At 39.3% G+C, this 18,830-nt stretch overlaps 1 protein-coding gene across 1 annotated transcript in view; it reads right to left on the bottom strand.

Moving 5' to 3' along the window:
• LOC130583833 (macrophage mannose receptor 1-like) overlaps positions 1 to 16,719 on the bottom strand; it is a 53,433-nt gene extending 36,714 nt beyond the window's left edge. Inside the window, exons 1-6 of the mRNA XM_057383444.1 lie at positions 16,552 to 16,719; positions 12,096 to 12,497; positions 10,460 to 10,633; positions 6,612 to 6,773; positions 3,490 to 3,603; positions 1,702 to 1,848 (exon numbers count right to left, since the gene is read on the bottom strand). Of these exons, the coding sequence (XP_057239427.1) occupies positions 1,702 to 1,848; positions 3,490 to 3,603; positions 6,612 to 6,773; positions 10,460 to 10,633; positions 12,096 to 12,497; positions 16,552 to 16,612 (1,060 nt within the window). The 5' untranslated portion in view covers positions 16,613 to 16,719. The remainder of the gene's footprint in view (positions 1 to 1,701; positions 1,849 to 3,489; positions 3,604 to 6,611; positions 6,774 to 10,459; positions 10,634 to 12,095; positions 12,498 to 16,551) is intronic.
• Between the last annotated feature and the right edge of the window lie 2,111 nt (positions 16,720 to 18,830).

Here is an 18,830-nt window from a genome sequence, read left to right as displayed (position 1 = left end):
TTTGCAATTAATTTATTTCTTCCCTCAGGAGCCCTGCTCAGGAAAGCATAATCTGCCATGAGTTTTCCTTTACACCTTTAGAAGCTGAGGGCACTTAACACCTTGCATGATCCCCTGCTCACTCCTTTTATGACTTCCCCYCATGGGACATTTTGGGAAATATTTTATGAAGTGAACCACTGCCAATCTTTGGTTTGTCACAGTGTTTACTCAGCAATTTCTGTTTGATTGAAAACTTTCATCTCTTCCTTCAAATTACTGGTAAAATGGAGGGTGGAGGTGGCAGGGGAGGAACAAAAGCTTAATGCAAAAGAAAGTAATGATCATTAGACACACACACCCCCTAAAAAAAGCTAAATTTAAATCTAAATAATATAGCAGTCAGTATTAAATTGTATGTTATTGGATAGTATATTTATAGGTATCAGTATTCTGAACTGATGTATGAAACTTGAAGAGCTGAGCAGCAGCCAGTTGTACAACCTAAAACAACCAATAAAAATAAAACTATTTGGTATCACCTGTATACAAATACTAAYGGAACTTTACATCTTAAATTAAGAAATAATTTACATGCATTGAAATATTTCTCAGCTAAGGCAATKAATAATTTTGATTTAATTACTGAACTGTTAATTTAATCAATTTATATGTATTTCAATAYTTAATTAAAGAGACACTAGCCCACTCTTGTGCCTTTTTCTCTTAGCAATAAGGCAAAACATATGAGGCAGAATCCTCTGTCCTAAGTGTTTTTGAATGGACTGATTCTATATTGGCAAAAGCAGAAAAAATATTTAAAACACCTACTGATTTTTAGGCCAAATATCAAACACTGTTTTTCCAAAACATCTCTTTTACAAGTAGTGATGCATATTAATAAATGATCTGGAAATATAGTAATGGTTTGGCCGTCTGCTTTTAAAACCTACACAAAATAATATCAGTGGATTTAAGAGATACGGGTATGTCCTGGAAAAAGAAAGGARCTTGAAAAGAACAGAAAGAAGGAGCAATGAAACAAAGGAATAAGCTACAAGGTGTTTATTGTACACAGAGTTAATAAGGAAACAGGTCTAAATAAATCTTATCTTTGTTCTGTCCTTCCTACCTACATTAGGCAAGTGCCAGAATCACATTTCTTCTGAAAAAGTGTCTGTACATATATAATTTAAATAATTTCACAATGAATTTTATATGTTTCTATATGTGTCCAAATAAGTATTTCTATATTTATAAGACATATGCATATATTTTAAAATATCTAATTCAAAAGAATTTTAAAATATTCCTCTACTCCACTACTGACTTGCACTGAGTCATATGTAATAAAAATTACAGGAAGAAGTGAATTAATTTCATTGTGTACACTGGGCTTCAGACAATTACATCATTTTAAAAATATTTAATTCATTTTTTCTTATTTTATTATCAGAATCTGACAGTTCTGCTTGGTTTTGGAAAACTCCACAATTTTGCAATTTTGAACTCAAGGCTACTGAAGAAAGGTGATTGCACAGGAAATAGGGAAACCAATGCAGAAAGGAATTACACACTAATCACTTATAGGAACAATCTTGGTCCAGCCACAGTCCACAGAGTCCTTTGCTTGGTTTTGACACGTGCAATAATTCCCCCTCCAATTACAGATAAAAAACACTGGTCATTAAGAATTTGCTGAGGGCTTATTACCAAACCTACCTGTAGGAATAATGAAAGATTCTAAAGTAGCATTTCCTCGTTTACAAATATAGCCAAGTTTCTTGTCACATTCCCAGTTCTCCCACTTAGCACCTTTGCCAGGATTTAATGCACCACAAATTTTTCCAGGTTCCGGAGATGGATGGCCTTTAAAAAAAAATAGAAAAACCATCACAAATCTCAACAACAGGGTATTAACAAATCATGGTTACCATCCCAACTCTCATATTCTCTTCTGGTCTATGCTGCAACCATAAAATGCATTAACGCATAAACTTCTCTACAGTCCTTAAGACTGAAGGTGGAAGGTCATTCCCTTAAGAGAAAATTTTCCATAGCAGACACAAGTTGCAAAGTCATAATTTAACAGCCTCTTTACATGTTCAAAATCTTGGTGGGAAGGATTACAGTGCACATGTTTAATTTCTTTGGAATTTTTTCCTTTTCTCAGTGGGGAATGTCTAAGCTCCAGAGGACAGTCTTGGACATCCAGTGTAATGTGGATGAGACAGAGGTAAGATAATCAATGTAAAGTCATGAAAGCCAGAGCACAAATAGGAAACAGGCTATATGGACGTGAGAGTAATTATCTTTGAATGAAATTAAAGAATATAAGGAGTTAAAGATAAKCAGAGCTTACTTCTGTTACATCAAAACCTATCTAATTCTTTGCAGTACAACAGAGAGTTGTCTGCAGTTTTAACAACCACAAACAGCTCCTCCTGCTGCTTTGGCTCCATCTCTCAACTGTGTTTCCCCCTCTTCTCCTTGCGTGTGGATTCTCATCAGTGCACTCAGATGACAGACCTATAAATACCTTCACAGCAACTTGCAGTTCCTCTGTTTGCCTGTGCATTCACTCCACTGGAGAGATATTTATAAAGTAGTTCAATTCACTCTTCAAAGCTTAGCTGCTCAAGAAGTTTTTCCACCTAAAATGTACTTTTAGCCTTATCTAGATGAGGAAGTACACTGGAGCATGCACTTATAGTTACTGATAATTAAATACATGTGAAATGCTCAGGGAAGATAGGGAGCATTTACACTGCAGAACTTCAGACATTTACTTTAAATTAGTCTACAAAAGCTCCCTGAACAGCCAGTGCAGAGGAATAAGGCAAGGGTCCTGCAAAAAAAAAAACCCTTAACAGAGCCACTCTGAATAATCAACCAGAGGTGCAGCCCTTCATGTGCACAGATGGCACAGAAACAGCATTTTTAGTGATGGCACCAGAGCTCAACACTGCAGCTGCAGCTGTCAAGTAACTGGGCTTCTGTTCAGTTTGATATGCATGACTGTTGTGGGTCGGTTAACCCCAAATGAAAATGGAAATCTAAWCCTTAAGCAAATAAAAAAACTGAAGCAAACAAATTGGAAAGGAATTTCAAGAAAAGAAAATAGAAAAACAAAATTTTACAAGATTTCAAAACCAGCAAACACCACTGATCAGTCTAATCTCACAAATGAAGACAACTACAGCATCTGATTTCTTCTGTATTCAGAAAATAAAATAAATTCAGAAGAGATGCAAATGAAGTGTCAACAGATAACTTAAAACTTTCTGATGGATTTTGAGGCTACCATTTCCATTCTGAATAACAAATTTAGCCTGGTGCATATCCTCAGCATAAGGGCCAKCACTCACAATGTTGATAATCACAACCAGAACATTTAAGTATGAAAACAAGCTCAATAATTGCAGGAGAATAGAGTGCTAAAAAATAAATTTGTTACACAATGACCAAATTTTTGTCTTTAGAACAGAGTAGCAGTGTATTTAACCTTACCTGGAACCCAATTCAAGTACCGAAAAGGGGCACCACCGACCCATTGCCATCCACTCTTGAAATTCAAACTGTTAAGACCAAACCAGAGAGCGGAACTCAGTGTGCGAGTCAGACCTAGGCAACAGAGRCAGAGAGAGAGATTGGAAATCCACAGCAAGAGCAAAACTTGAGAGCTGAATTCTAGTTAAGCCATCTCCTTCTCCTTTTTCTCAGTAGAAGTTTTAACAATTTTTAACATTCTAGTTAAGGTGGCTATGCTAAACCTGCAAAACAAATCATCTTACATTGGTCAGTTCAGCTTTAGAGTTTTGACTTTTTAAGGTTTGGAGATTTTTTATTGCAACAGAAAGCAAAATGGCATTACCATAATTGATCACAAACATGAAATCTTTTTTCAGAGCTATAAAATATTAAATGGATAAAGTTGCAGAAAAGGTTACAAAACCAAAAATCAGTTTTCTAAAATGAAAGATACAGTTTCTCAGTGTGTATTTTCTTTCCCATAAAATTTACAAGTGTGAATTTCACAGTGTTAAAAACCTGTTCTCATTTATCAAAACACATTAAAATGCAGTAATTGCAAACATCATTTTTAACAGTACATCTTGTGCATTTTTCAGACTGGTCCAAGTTCTTTAGTCAATGGTAAATCAGGCTTAAAAAAAACAGTTCAAATTTATTCCTCTAGCTCTAAAAAACACTTTGAAATATMATGCTTTTGTACAGCCCTATGGAATTCTCTAGCATTATTCATAGTCATTACTGATCAACTGTCTATCTCTGCCCTTTGYATAAGACTTGGAAGCCCAGCTGGGYGACTAMTAATTTTTTWAATTTAAGTATGTTTCTGCACAGTTCACAGAAACTCACTGTGTAATATGTGTCACTTGTTTCTGCTTCTTGTGATGGCATCATGCCAGGATGTTGTGATTTGTAGTTGTCTTTGACATGGTAGTTATGAGCAGCACTTGAAGCATGGTGAAGTTAAAATGACAGGTAGTTAAATGTTAGAAAGGACTGGACTCTCRTAGCTGGTTTGGCACCAGCACAATAACATCTTCTATTTATTGGTACTGCCAGGGCAGTTGTATAAACTGATCTTCACATACATTTAGCAACCATATCTATTAGTTTGCAAWTAAAACACATCAACTAATAAATAACTTCTGTGTGAGCACCAGTTTGCTCCCTTGAGCACTAATTTCAACAATTTTCTCATAGTCATTTAAAAAACAGCACATGTTTTGATCAAATCCTTGAACTGAAAACAGAAGTTTACACAGAACAAATTGTTCATARCATTAAAAATACATTTGTCATTCCTCTGAAGTGGAGAAATATGGATTTGATTGATAGACCATCAGATGGATAAGGAATTTGCTGGATGCCTGCATCCAAAGAGTGACTTAGAATCCAAATGGAAACCAGAAACAGGTGGTGTCCATCAATGGTCTGTACTGGGACCAATACTCTTAATAGCTACATCTATCACATGGACAGTGGGATTGGGAGCAGATGGAAGCTTGCAGATGACACCCAGCTGAGTGGTGCATTTGACCCAMTAGAAGGAAGAGATGGCAACCAGAGGGCCTCTGACAGGCCTCATGTCAACYTCATGAAGTTCAACAAGGCCAAGCACCAGGTCCTATCCCTGGGTCATGGAAATTCACAGWATCARTACAGACTAGGGGATGAAAAGATCAAGAGAAGCCCTGCAGAGRAGGACTYGGGGGTTCTGGTGGATGAGTGGCTGGACATGAGCTGGCACTCACAAACAGCGCAGAAAGCCAAACGTGTCCTGGGCTGCATCCAAGYCACTGTGGCCAGCAGGGAGAGGGAGGAGACCCTCTGCTCTGCCCTGCTGAGWTYCACTTGGAGTGCTGCATCCAGCTCTGAGGTCCCCAGCACAAGAAAGCCATGGAGCAAAGTCCAAAGGAGGCAAGAAATTTCATCAGAGTGCTGGAATATCCCTCCTGTGAAGAATGGCTGACAGAGCTGGGGTTGTTCARCCTGGAGAGGATAAGGCTCTGGGGAGAACTTATCGTGGCTTTTCAATAATAAAATGGGCTTACAAGAAATTTGGAGAAAGACTTTTTACCAGGGCTTGTGGTGATAGGACACGGGGCAATAGTTTAAAAAATGGAAGAGAGTAGATTCAGATTGGACATAATGAAGACATTTGTTACATTGAGGGTGATGGTGCCCTGGGACAGGTTGCCCAGAGAATTGTTGATTCCCACACTTCCATTGGAAGTGCTCAAGGTCAGGTGAGATGAGACTTTCAGCAACCTAATCTAACCCATGATATCCCATACCATGGCAGAGAGCTCGGACTAGATAATCTTTAAACGTTCCTTCCACCCAAACCATTCTCTAAGCCTCTGATTATACAAATTTAGAGAGCACAGCATATAKCTTATGGTATAGAATATTTTATGTTTCAACTGATGCAACATATTCAAAATATTTTCTAATCTATTTAAGAGATGAATTAGAGGGGTATTTCATGTGTGTATACAGGCTGAGAAGGTAATAAAGAGGACTCTCTCAATGTAGAATGTAAATATATTCAAGTACAAATTTAAGGATTTGCTGGTAGGAGAAGTTTGGAAATTCCTTCCAAAAACACTGAAGGAGATTGAAACTAAAAGAGTCTATTCATGAGTCCTTYTTTTATTAGTTCTTTTTCTTATTTTAGGATAAACCGAAGATGCAATGGCTTTGGTGAGATCCGTCAAAACTGCTGACTAATACACATGACAAAAAGGGTGCAAAAATGATGCCATCTTGGTATCTCCATCCTCACTTTACAAACTACTTTGTATTTTTCTGCATTCCAACATTCATTCTTTATCGCCTCCATACTTCATTGTTGTAATTTTTATGTTACTGTTAGTTTATGGCAATATTTAATCACAATAAATATTATTTTATGTAATAAATAAATAAATTTATTTATGTAATAAATTCACAGCTGAATTTCAATTCAATAGAACTATTTCAATTTACTGATTACCAGATCCAACAAATATAAATCTTTGAGATGGAACACACCGTATTAGCATCATTGCTGCAATAACACACTTTAAAAAAAAACAACCTGACAGACAATATTAACCTACCTGCCAGGTATGTTTGTTCATGTAACTCTGTGATGCTTAATAACTCTGCCTTCTGTTGCTGACAGCTTTTTCTTGCCTGATGCCATTTCAGAGCTGCYTCAGAGTTTATCTGGTACTGGACATTTGTTAGAGGATCTGTGTTCCACAAATCATTAGTAGTTACTGCAGGTAGAAAAAGAAATGTTGTAACTCAACATTAAGACAGAGGSAGATAAAATACAGAAATACAGAAATTTGCATAGCAAAAGACAGAAAACCTAAATGCTGCTACAGACAACYGGTTGGAAAGGAATCCTGAGGCTCTCTAATGTGTTAGTAGACCCAGGGCAGTAGACAGGGAATGAAATAATATCACCATTTGCTCTGGTGCAACAAAGCTGCTGTTTGAGGTAAATGATGAGTGGCTAAAGACGTGCCAAAATAGTTGATTTGTCAGCGTGGAGAAAAAGACTGAGAACTTCCAGACTGATGCTAGCTAAGGAGTATATCAAGCTGATTTTTTTTCTGAGATAGTAAACGCCAACCTTTTTTACTTGTTTGGATTACTATGTTTAGTGGCTATGGATTTTCTTACTGTGATAGTGGTARTCAGACCCAACTGCTGAATGCAAAGCTGACATCATCAGCATCCATCTCACACTCTCCTGCAATTCTTGATAYGTCTGACATACCATGACTTTCTCCTCTGCCTGACTGAACTCCTTAAAGACCTGAACTTGGCACTTTCAGGCAATGCCAGTGAAAGCATCATCCAAAAGGACCCAACATCAGAAACTGCCCCAGAATGTACCTCACTTCACACTGCTGCAGTCTCGCCTGGCTCATGTCAATTGTATCTCCCCAAGCAYGCAACAGAAAACTGTGATTTTGATCTGCCAAAACCAGAACCTACATGAGGTCCCAACASTGAGCTAAATATCGCCTAAAGGGAATAAAGTTGCATGACAAATGCAGAACACAGCAGCAATCACTGCATGTCTGCCAACTCTGAGAAAACAACTGAAATTCCTGAAGCTTTTATCAGCTTCTCAAGTTGCAAACTGTGAAAAAATTGAGAGAAAGAGGTCTTTTCTGAATTCAGAGTGCTCATAACTTCAGTGTGCAAATAGAGGGAAACAGAACAACACTCAAGACAAAGCATGATACATGTTAAATATCGGGAGGACACTTATCAGTTCCACTTGCTCCTGTATTGAATCTGATAATAAAGGTAAAATGAATTGCTTCTTTCAAACTATATTTATTTTAAAAAACATCAAATATAGCCTACTRTAATAATGACATTTCAGTAAAATTGGGAAATTCTATTTGATTATTATTACSCACAAACCAATTTCTGTCCAAAATACTTTATAGCTATTAGAATCAAAACTTMTTTGCTACACTATGTTCTAAAATACCATAAATCCCTGTGCACAAGCACAAGMCTGGGATAAAATGAATAATGTAATAATAGTAAAAAAAACCTGGCTCTGACTTGATAGTAAGGGGTTTATAAATCTTCTACAATTATTACAAASAAGAGGTAAACAAGTCTTGGGCTTTCATCCAAACTTCCACCTCAGTTCCCCAGACTCATAATTTATAGCTGACTCCATATGGTGCTCTCCTGTAGAATTTTGGCCTTTCATAGAAACCAAATTCTTCGTCTTTGCAGAGCAGGATTTTAGAAGATCTATATGCCGTTGTTTAAAGCTTAGTTCCCCAGAGAAACCAAAAGATGAATCACTTTTCTGGAATAATATATTTTAACACCTAAGCTAAATTAATGTTAGATCACACCTGTCCTTAGTACATAAGTAAAAAATTAATAAAAATCTGAATTCTATTGCTATACAGATGAATTCAGCATGCATTTATTCTCTGCACTTTTTGTTTTTTCCTGAATTACCTACATCACTTAGAAGGCTTTCTGAATCCTTCTCTAAATATAGAGCTCTCCTGTCAAGGAAGAGGCCTCAATGGACTTTTTCCCTTTGGAATGGAGCTGTAGGTACCTATTGAGTCACTGTCCTGATGGTCCTACACTTTTCTTCCCCAGCATCTTCTTTGAAGTGCAGCACACAGGTCAAAAAGGCATGGCGTAACCTATAAAGAGGCAGCATTTCCTAGGCTACTAAAAATTGTTTGCTCTAGCAACACTTATCAGTTCTTTTTCTTGGGTTTTAAGCTTCTACTCTTACTGTATCAGCATCTCTTTCCAAATAACCAAATAGAGGGCCATAATTGGCATTATGTCATCTCCATTGATAAAATTTCTCCACCTCTATAGATTATATTAATTTTTGCAATTATGGTCTGATRCTCTCTTCATTTTGGAGAATTTTTGGGGTAGTTTTGGTCACAATAAAAAGTTACTGGGTCAGCCACAGTCATTTCACTGAAGGTGCTGGCCCCAGTATGAGCAGCTGCAATAGTTTGAATCGCATATTTTCATGTTGGCACCCTCARTCCCCTGGACTGTTTAAGAAACAACAAACACTTTATTTTTAGTAAATAAACTTAAACGAGCACAGACTTAAACATTCTATTTTTAAAGATGTTGTTGAAGTTTACTAACTTATCATTCCCTCTTATCTCACTCATTCCTCTTTTGTAGGGATGACTAAAACTTCTGCTGCCATGGCCTGTCTCTCATTAAAATACATGATCCAAACTTGAATATTTTATAGCCAGTACTGAAGAATCAGGAAGGAAACATGCAGGCAATCAGCATAAARCAGCTTTTTCCAAAAACAATCACTGCCATCTGAATGGATTTCCTTGAATTATGCTGAAGAATTAAACAAAATTTTAATGATGACTCCTATTTGTCGTACTCAAATAATACTAGGCAAGGAGTAGTCTTAAGTAACTTTGCATGTGTTTTATTAATGGAATTGATATTCCCAACRTGTTTTTATTATCTTGAAAATGATACCGGCATAGGAGAACAAAAAAAGTGTGATTTGTATTTGTCTGAAATACTGAATGCAACATTCATGGAAATCAGGCTAGGACACCAGYATTTTGTCATCAAAGATCAACCCAAACAGTTTTCCTCACATCAAAGAAAAGGCATATTTTTCTCCTTAGTTCTGATTACAGTCAGCTGGAGCTTTACAGCAAAACAAAAAAAATAAAGAAGAAGAGAAGTGCTACCCTTCTCAGCATGACAGAAGCAGCTTGCAGACAAAATGTTTAGTACATATTTTGCAGGGGTCCAGAGAAAATTCTTTCAGATTTAAAATAATTCAAATACAAGCAGGCATATATTACTCCTATTTACTTCAAGTAAGATCAACATTTCTAAATAAAGTCCTTCATATTTATAATACTGCATTTTAAACTCCAAGTATACTCAAACCAGGGAATTTAGAATACAAATACTTCTAATTGAGTTAAAAGACAGAGATAAAATATAAGACACACATTTGGGAAACACTAGGGTRTAGCAAAGAGTTCAGGAAAGCTCCTTCATTTCTAAAAGGCAACTCATTCTCCAAAATAATTTTAATTTTTTATTAAACTGTATTCTGGTTTCCAGTTCCACTTCACAGATTTCTACTTTTGATCTTTTGCATATACTATTTATGCTAATGTAATAAATATTCTTATATCTAATTGACTTTCTGTGTAAGTAAATGGTGTATGTAGAGATTCCAGCATATGATTAACATACTTTCACCCAAAAATAATTGGACAATGTTTTTTTATGCTGGGTCCAGTATTTAGGTAGCTCTTAGAAGCACAGCAGGCTAAACAGAGACAGCAACTGAACCATTTCAAACTGTAAAGTACATGTTATGAACATATTTCCAGGCAGCTGAAAAAACAGTACAACAGAATTGTGAATGTAAAAAGCTTACATTTCATTGGGCAAAATCCATACTTCTTGTCAACATCATAGTCCGAAGTGGTTCCACACCAGAACCAGCCATCTGACCTGCCAGCATTTGTGCAGTCAGCATACCATTTACCATCAAACTTAAAAGGAAATACACAAGGGGCTCCATTGTCATTTCCTTTTACTGTGTAGGTATCTAAGGAGACACAATTTAAAAATGTATGAACATTAATAAGTATGGGATATATATGGGTTCTTCTTTATGATCCTATAACAAAAYATTAGAGCAAGGAAAGCATGTTAGGTTAGTATATAGTTGTACTAGAAATGGGACACTTCATGGGTCATTTTACTCTAGGTCTAAGCTGACAYCTGTGTTCACAATGAGACAAATTGTTGTTGCTAAGGGAGACAATGGACCACAACTGACTGAGCCAAGACAAGTACATTCCCATGCTAAATTTCACATGCAGAACAATTAAAAGTATAAAATCCACACAGTTCAGCAACTTTTTTAAGCACTGTTATGCACTTTTTTAAGCACTGTTAAGTGTTCTGGCAATAACCCAGTCAATGATCATTTTACACATGGAAGAGCGTGTGCATGTAAACTTGAAAGGTTTATACCATGGAGTGACTCCAATATATTGTGCCTGAATAAAATTTATATTTGCATATAAAGATAATGTTTGTTTCATCAGAAACTTGAACCAATGAAACTTATCAAAATAACTAAAGCAGTTTTCTCTGTGTGTACAGGTAATGTACATGCACTGATGCAGTAGAAGAACATGCAGGGAACTATACTTGAGTGGACTGCTGGAGAGGTGACATGCCAGGATCACTGTCTCACAGAGCTGCCAGAAAACAAAGGAGGAAGGAATAGCAGGACAGCATTCTGTCTCCCCCCTGCCTTCTTTCACAGAATTTGCTTTGCTGGGCTGTTCTATTCTGGTTCTGGCCAAGGATTTGTACTYTAATCAGCCATGTTGTGAAACACAGAAACTGCACCCATACCTCTCTCCGTCACCCTTTCTGTTTATCAGAGACCACTAAATGGGAAGTCAAATGTATTCCCAGATACTAATTGTGAATATATAGAGAGATGTATTATACATAACTTCTGCAAATTTARCTATTTCAAATATCTGATTTCTCTGTCTAACATTTTAGCACCARCTCTGAGAGTCTGTTCAAACACCTAGGAAGATACCTGCAACACATTGGAACTGAAGATATCAAAAGTTAACTAATTTCTTACAGATAGTTAATATCTTCACCCCAAGGGAAAAAACATATAAACAGACTATACACTAACACTACATCTTTATATATATATGTAACAAATAGTAAAAAGTAAAAGTTAGCATCAACTGTTGTGTAATAGTTATAAACATGTTTTGAATAACCATAGAATTTTTTCTCCTCTCCAAATGAATCACTGTCATGCATGGTTAATCATCTATCAGCACTTTGAAAGTTTGATAAAAAAACAAAATTAACCCCTCAAAAAGRAAAAGCACACACTCATGTATTGTTGATTTCACACTCACTGATCAWTAATAAGATTAAGGAAGTTCTCCTACACATACAAACATTTTAATTAACTGCACATAACAAAGAATTTGAAATACAGAAATGAATTTACAGAACTTTACCTTCATAGCCTCGAGAACACAGATCGTCTGTGGTTCCGTAGACTTTCCACCTACTCCATAAACCAGATCCCTTGTACAGCATTATATTCCTTTCCTGTTTGTTTCCATAGTTGAAAAACAAGTCTTCCCCTTGGATTGCAAAGAGAGTCTCATTTCTGCATTCCCATCGCTGAAGTTCACTAGCCTTGTCACAAGGGTACAGAGTGATCGGAACCCAGTCTTTCTTCGAAGGCACTCCCAAGCACAATTTGAATGCTATGCTCATAAGCTGGTGATCTGAGACCCACCTGAATTTCTGTGACTCATTTTCTTGAACACAAGGAGCAGTAGTCACTGAATTAGAACTTTGAGCCAGTACACAGCGCTTGTGRTCTTCATTATATATTAAGAAGATGCTAGTATCTGTAAGACAAGTAACACCAGAATCATTTGGGCTGAAGTAATCTTACCTGCTATCTAAATGAAACCTGAATCTGGACACTCCTCTTGGTGTTAAAATCTCATCATCTGTTCAGCAAAAGGAGGTGTGGACTACACCTGTTAAAGTGCTGTATGATGGTTCAGATGCGAGGACATTCCAACTATTTTGTGTCAGTGAAAGCATCTACACGCAAAAGCACAAGGCAGCAGAGGTGTGGATCTAGAGTCTCCTGTAGGATTAAAGCATGGGTTAAAGTGAAGAGAAAAAACACACTCATGGTACTAATCCAAGCTRCACCCATGGGAGTTACTGAAATGAGGGAGCACGGACACTGAGGAGAGCAGATCCTGGCACCGAACCTTCCAGCAGCACTGGCTCCCAGGTGTGGGGTGAGGACAATCCTCATTAAGTTCTTCAGGCTCCATTTCCTCACAGTGGGGAGCTCTGCTCTCAAAAGCCCTGCTAAAACCCTTAAAGTATTAACTGAGGAGAAGAATATGTTTTCAAGCTTTATATATAAGCTACTTGTAGAGCATATTTATTTTTCACTCCAGTCATCAGTGACTTCTTTCTTGTGCCTGTGCATTACAAATGAAATACCAACAGCAGTGGGATTTGCCTTCACCAGGYATGCCTCTGCCTGATTTATGAAAACATACAAAGCTCTTCGTAGCTTCCCAAGTTATTTCTCCYTCTTAGTAATCAGTGCTTCACAGCATGCATTTTCATGCATTCAAGATTAATTTCAAAACTGTAACTACTTGAAAAGTTTTTAGCATCCTTTACACTTGGATGTGCTATGGAGTGTAAAATTCCAAGGCCAGTCTTGCTGAAAGATTGAAAATTTCTCCTCCCTGAWCCACCTGAGATACATTTTAGCACAGTAACTTAATCATGCTCTTTCACATAAGGTAACAGRATGCACAATATCTTAAAACTATATTTTAACTGGTCTATAAGCTATGAAGGAGGAATATTAATTTATGTAACTCTGGAGATTGAAGCTAATTAAAACATTGCATATTTTAGTGTGTGATTACTAAATTAAACATATTCTATAATGGAGAAACATTTAACAGGAAAACAGGTTAACCACAGAAAAATTTCCCTTCTCTGTTGAGGCTGAGGGAAATGATCATACTTTACWGCAGAAGACCAACCTGAGAACAAATAACCTTTCCCTCAGATAAAGAGCTGACCTAGACTTATCTCATCTATAGTTCAGCTTCCTTCTCTTGTCCTTTGGCTTCCAACTCACTGGAAGTAATGAAAAACTGATGAGCACTGGAGGCAGAAATTGTTGTCTTTTGCCAATCTGTTTTAGTCACAGACAATACAAGGAAATGTATAATTATCACTGCTGGTGACAACTTCTTTTTATTCTGCTTTTCTACTAGCATTTAGCACAGTGTTATTGTAAACTGATATATGAAGTGTTTGCAACTCTTCCTGACATCGTGTTTAAAGTGTCTGGATAAAAGAGATGTCAGACAATTTCACATGTGTGGAAAGCACTACCTGATTTTTCAAACTGCTAAAATTGTATTTGTGGCCTAAAATAGCATTCCTTATTTTCAGTTTCTTGTGGTGTTRAAGAAACATGCACATAAAAAAAGTATCCCTAAGCCAAAAGCCTGGGTTGCTGCATCCAAGCATACAGAGTTTTGGCTTCAAAAGCAATGTCAAAAGGCTGCACAAAGAGATCTGGCCAGAGGGGATGGAGAGTGGGACAAAACTTTAGCCCTCTGCTATTCTGAGAGTGCCTTTACAAAGCATTAGGTGTGTGTAAACCAAACACCCTTGCTTTCACAAGGGCCCCACTGCATTTTCCCAGTGCAGGGAGTAGTCCATACGTTAACAGCTAAAAGTCCAACCCAGCCAAGCAGGCATTGAAAATAAGTTGATAGCAAAACAGGAGAACAGGAGGTAGCAGGATACAGGAGCAACTGCAGCTGAGGTTGTAAAAGCAGGATTTCCTTTCYCTCAGTGCTTATCCTCTCTAATCCATGGCCATCAAAAAGAGTTGTAACTTAGTCCTGTATTTCTCCAGTTTACAGGTTTATTTCTGTTTGTTCTGCCTTCTTGGTCACTATCAGGAAGCGCCGGGAGAACAGCACACAGACCACGAGGAGATGATCCGCTGAACCCGCTTTATTGAAATTGAACACGCTTTTTATAACCACTCTAATGRACAGCATGAATATTCCAAGTGGAGACTTCTCATTGGTCATTTWAAAAAACACATCTTGATAAGGGCTGTATATTGCAACCCTTTGGGGGGTATTACATCAGCTAGGGGGGTCYGAACGAAAAAGGGGGCAGGAGATTAGCCCATCTGCCTRTTGTTACACCAGCCTCGCTGTAGTTGGCTGATAACCCCCGAAGCCAGGCAGCCCTACCCTGCCACGAGCCTCTTCACACARCTGTATTTCATAGATATCTCCTACAGGTCACTGGAGGAACTCCCATACAACAGCATCCATGTGAGTAATTAGACAGTCTAGAAGAAACAAGCCAGGTATTTGTGCAGCACTTCCTCTGCCCTGCCAACTCCTCCCTGTAAACACTTGACACCGCTTGCCAGCATGATGAGCTGTATCTGTGAAACAGGCTGAGCAGAATTACACACATCACCATTAGCTGTGTTCCACTGCTCTKTAGCAACATTTGTTACAGAGCTCTGTGGCAGATGCTGCTCTTCACTACAGATGAACTGTGGGTGGAACACTTTGAGGTCATTTTAAGTGTTCTCATGAGTACCACAGTGTTAGTACTTTGAATTAAACCTTTTTCTAACAGTAATTCATATTTTACAACTTACTCCTGGAAGGAAGTTCTTCAGGATGCAGAACACGTGAGGAATAGGAAACAATATCCCCATAACCAGCATACAACCAGYCATTAGGGAGATCTAGCATCTTTTYTCTCAAATGTCTCAAGTAGATCCCAATAGAATTTTTCTCACAAGCTTTCATTTTTCATTACCCACCCCATGGTGACTATTTGTCTATTTATCTCTGGCCCCAAATTGTATCTTAAGAATTGTGCCAAGTACTGCAGAATCTCACCGGACGGTATCATTTCCACAGCAGAGATTTCCAGTATGTCAAACCGGCTTCCCACTCTGCAGCATTTGCAAACCATCCCAGATTATGTGAGAGTAAATCAAGAAGTAGCTTATGAAGCCAGTGAAGTGCTACCAGTGTTAAACACTAATGGAGAGCATCAGAARAGCACACCAAAAACCAGGAGCAAAAAGGAGGAAGCAAGGAGGTAGAAAGTAGGTAGGATGACTGTCTCCTCTACACTCTTGCTTACCAGATAGCCTAAAATGATTGCTAATTACACAAAGCAAGGTTACAAGTCAGTGTTATGAAGATTTGCGTCACAAGACGTCACTCTAGAGAGCAGAGGATGCTGAGAAGTTTCCCGGAAGGACAGGTGCAAAACTTACACTGAAATATAGCTGTGAGCTGGAAATTATGGTAAATCTCAGAGCAAGTGKGTACAAACTCCAGGTATCACCAAGCAGCACAACTTCCCTGTTTTCACACCTCAATCCATATCAACACCTCATCCCCTTAACATCCCCCCACAAAAACTATCTGTCAAAAGCAGGGCCCATCAAAGGCAACTGGAAGACAGGCAGAGCCCCGTACCAGGCACTTCTGCAAACCTCTGAGGGAAAGCTGGGTCATGTTGATAAATCAATCAGGGACTGATCGGAGAGGCGGGGGAAACTGAGGCAGAGCTGGTGACAGCCCTGTTCTGTGCCCACAGCGCCATGGGCACCCAAAAGCTGCCCTGCCTGGCAGCTTTGCCCAGCGGGTCCCTCAGGCTGCGGGCGGGGAGGGGGTGCCGAGGGGAGGCCGCCTCTCTCAGCCACACTCAGGGTTAAAATGTTCCTGGGTTTCACCTGCCGGACGCTCCTTCCTCACGTCCCCCGCAAGCCCCCGGTCAGATTCTGCTCTGTGCCCGCTGTGACCCTCCGTTTTTCAGCTCACCTCTTCCCGCACAGCCCCTGCGGGCACTTACCCAGCCGCGGAATGACCCGTGGGAGCAGTCCGAGGAGAAGCAGGAGCAGGGAAGGAGCCATCGGCGCGGCTCCGCCCGTGGCGCCCCGCGGCTGAGGGGAGAGGTCGTCCCGCCGGGCAGCTCCGCCGCGCTTCTGGTGGATCAGGGGAAAACTCTGCGCTCCAAATGATAAGGAAATATCCTGTCACATGGCGCSTTTTGAAATAACAGGAATTCGCTGTTCAAACTTTGCTTTCCTAAGCTGATTTTTTTCCCTTAGCGGAGGGAAGAGCCTCCTTCCAGGCATGTGCAGGTGATAAAGCGGTGATAGCCGAGAAGAGAGCTGCTTTTTTTGTTGTTGCCGTTGTGTCTGGTATTTGTTTTTTCCTTCTATCCCCTTTGCGACCCTGTCAGCGTCGCATCTGGGTCAGAGGTTTGTCTTCCAAGAAAACTAGCTAACCCCGCTGCGAGGGAGGAGGACATCCCTCTCCTTGCCTTCTGGGCTAAGGAAAGGAGAAGTAAAAGTGTAAGAAACCCAAGTTTCAAAGAAAACCCCTTTCTGGAAGGACCGGGTTGCTCCCCAGAGCGGGGACTGCAGAAGGAGCAGAGACCTATTTTTGGGAAACGGGATGTGAGCTGCGCCCCCGTCCCCATCACTCCTCCCCCAGACGCGAGCAGGTCGCCGGGCTGGGTCGGGGCTGCCAASGAGGAGCCGGAGGGGACGCGGAGGCTTAAAAGCCCTAAGAGGAATTTTCCCGGCTCCAATAAATGAACTTCAGCCGATTTGTTTGTTAATTTATTCTACTGCCTGTGATGGCTCTATTTGCTGTTACCAGGAACTCAAATTTTGCTCGTGAATAATGTCACAAATACAGAACCTTTCCTGCTAGCTGAGTTTCACAAGCTGAAGCACCTGCCTGGAATTAAATGATCTCTCTGAAAAGGTGCCTTTAGAGCACACTCTGCCTTGAGGCTTTTATGGCTTCTTGCTGTACTGGAGACAAGACCTTCCCCATGTGCTTTTTGCAGAGAGCAGCATGTTATTTCTTAGATATCACTGTCAAGAAACAGTCTGAAGAGTCCCAAATGGATTGAAAACATCAGTCTTAGTGTTGTTTTAAATAGAGAGGCTTCTGTAACATATGTGATTTACTGGGTATTTTGATGGGGCATACATCAGGCTCAGGGGACAATTTATTTGCTCTCTACAACTCCCAGAAAGGATTTTATAGTGAGGTGGGAGTCAGTCTCTCCTCCCAGGTAACAAGTGACAGGACAAGAGGAGATGGCCTGAAGTTGCACCAGGGGAGGTTTAGACTGGACATTGGGAAAAATTTCTTTCCTGAAAGAGTGGTCAAGCACTGCAACAGGCTGCCSAGGGAAATGGTGGAATAACCATCCCTGGAAGTGTTTAAAAATGTGGGGATGTGGTGCTTAGAGGCATGATTTATTGGTGAGCTTGGCAGTGCTGGGTTGATGGTTGGACTTGATAATCTTAGAGGCCTTTTCCAACCTTAAAGATTCTATGATTCAGTGAATCTGCAAAGTGTCAAACCTACCATGTCTATGAAGCATGTTGTGCAGCAGCTCTCCCTGTGCTGTCATGGATTGGAAATCTCTGAAAAGAATCAAAAAAATCTTCAGAAGCTTCCTTAATGGAAATTCTAGGTGGGAAATACAATACATCCAGGTAAACACCAATATGAGATTAGTATGGAAAGAGGCAGAGCAGAGTAAGAAGGTTCTTTGACACAAGGGGAAAGAAACAACGGAGATGAAAACCAAACTCATTTGAAGTCAATGATTCCAGCCAGGCACTTCAGCTGTGCTGGGTCCTCTTGGGGGCTACGTGAGGGGAGTAAAGAGGAAGTGGTTCATAATTTCTCTCAACATCTGTGGAACCACATAAAGGTCAGGAACAGCCTGGCCCAGGGACAGGAGGTGGGAAGTATTTCAGCCATAATCAGCAATGTTCTGTATTGTTGTGTTGATGAATTGTCATGTAGGAAACTTAATCTCCTGCTGTAGTGTATGGCAGATATTTATTTTTCCCTAGCTAGTTGCAAAACGCAAAAGCCCAGGAAAACATCTAGTGCTAAGARGAACAAGCCAGAAGACCGAGAACAATGCTGCTGCCCTAACAGAATACTGTTATTTCTAAGACTGTCACTGAAAGTTTGGGTATTTGTGGTATTCTTTTGGTTCAAGATAAACAGAGAGTGGGGAGACACTGTGTGAAGTTCAGTCTCAACGCAATAAAATAAAACCGCCACAAAAGTCCTTACATGGTTATGCAAAGA

Source organism: Malurus melanocephalus, unplaced genomic scaffold (assembly GCF_030028575.1).
Source record: "Malurus melanocephalus ecotype Western Australia unplaced genomic scaffold, MMel_1.1 scaffold_14, whole genome shotgun sequence".
NCBI classification, from domain to species: domain Eukaryota; kingdom Metazoa; phylum Chordata; class Aves; order Passeriformes; family Maluridae; genus Malurus; species Malurus melanocephalus.
Note: the sequence above shows the minus strand (reverse complement) of the source record. Positions and strands in the feature narration are given on the sequence as shown.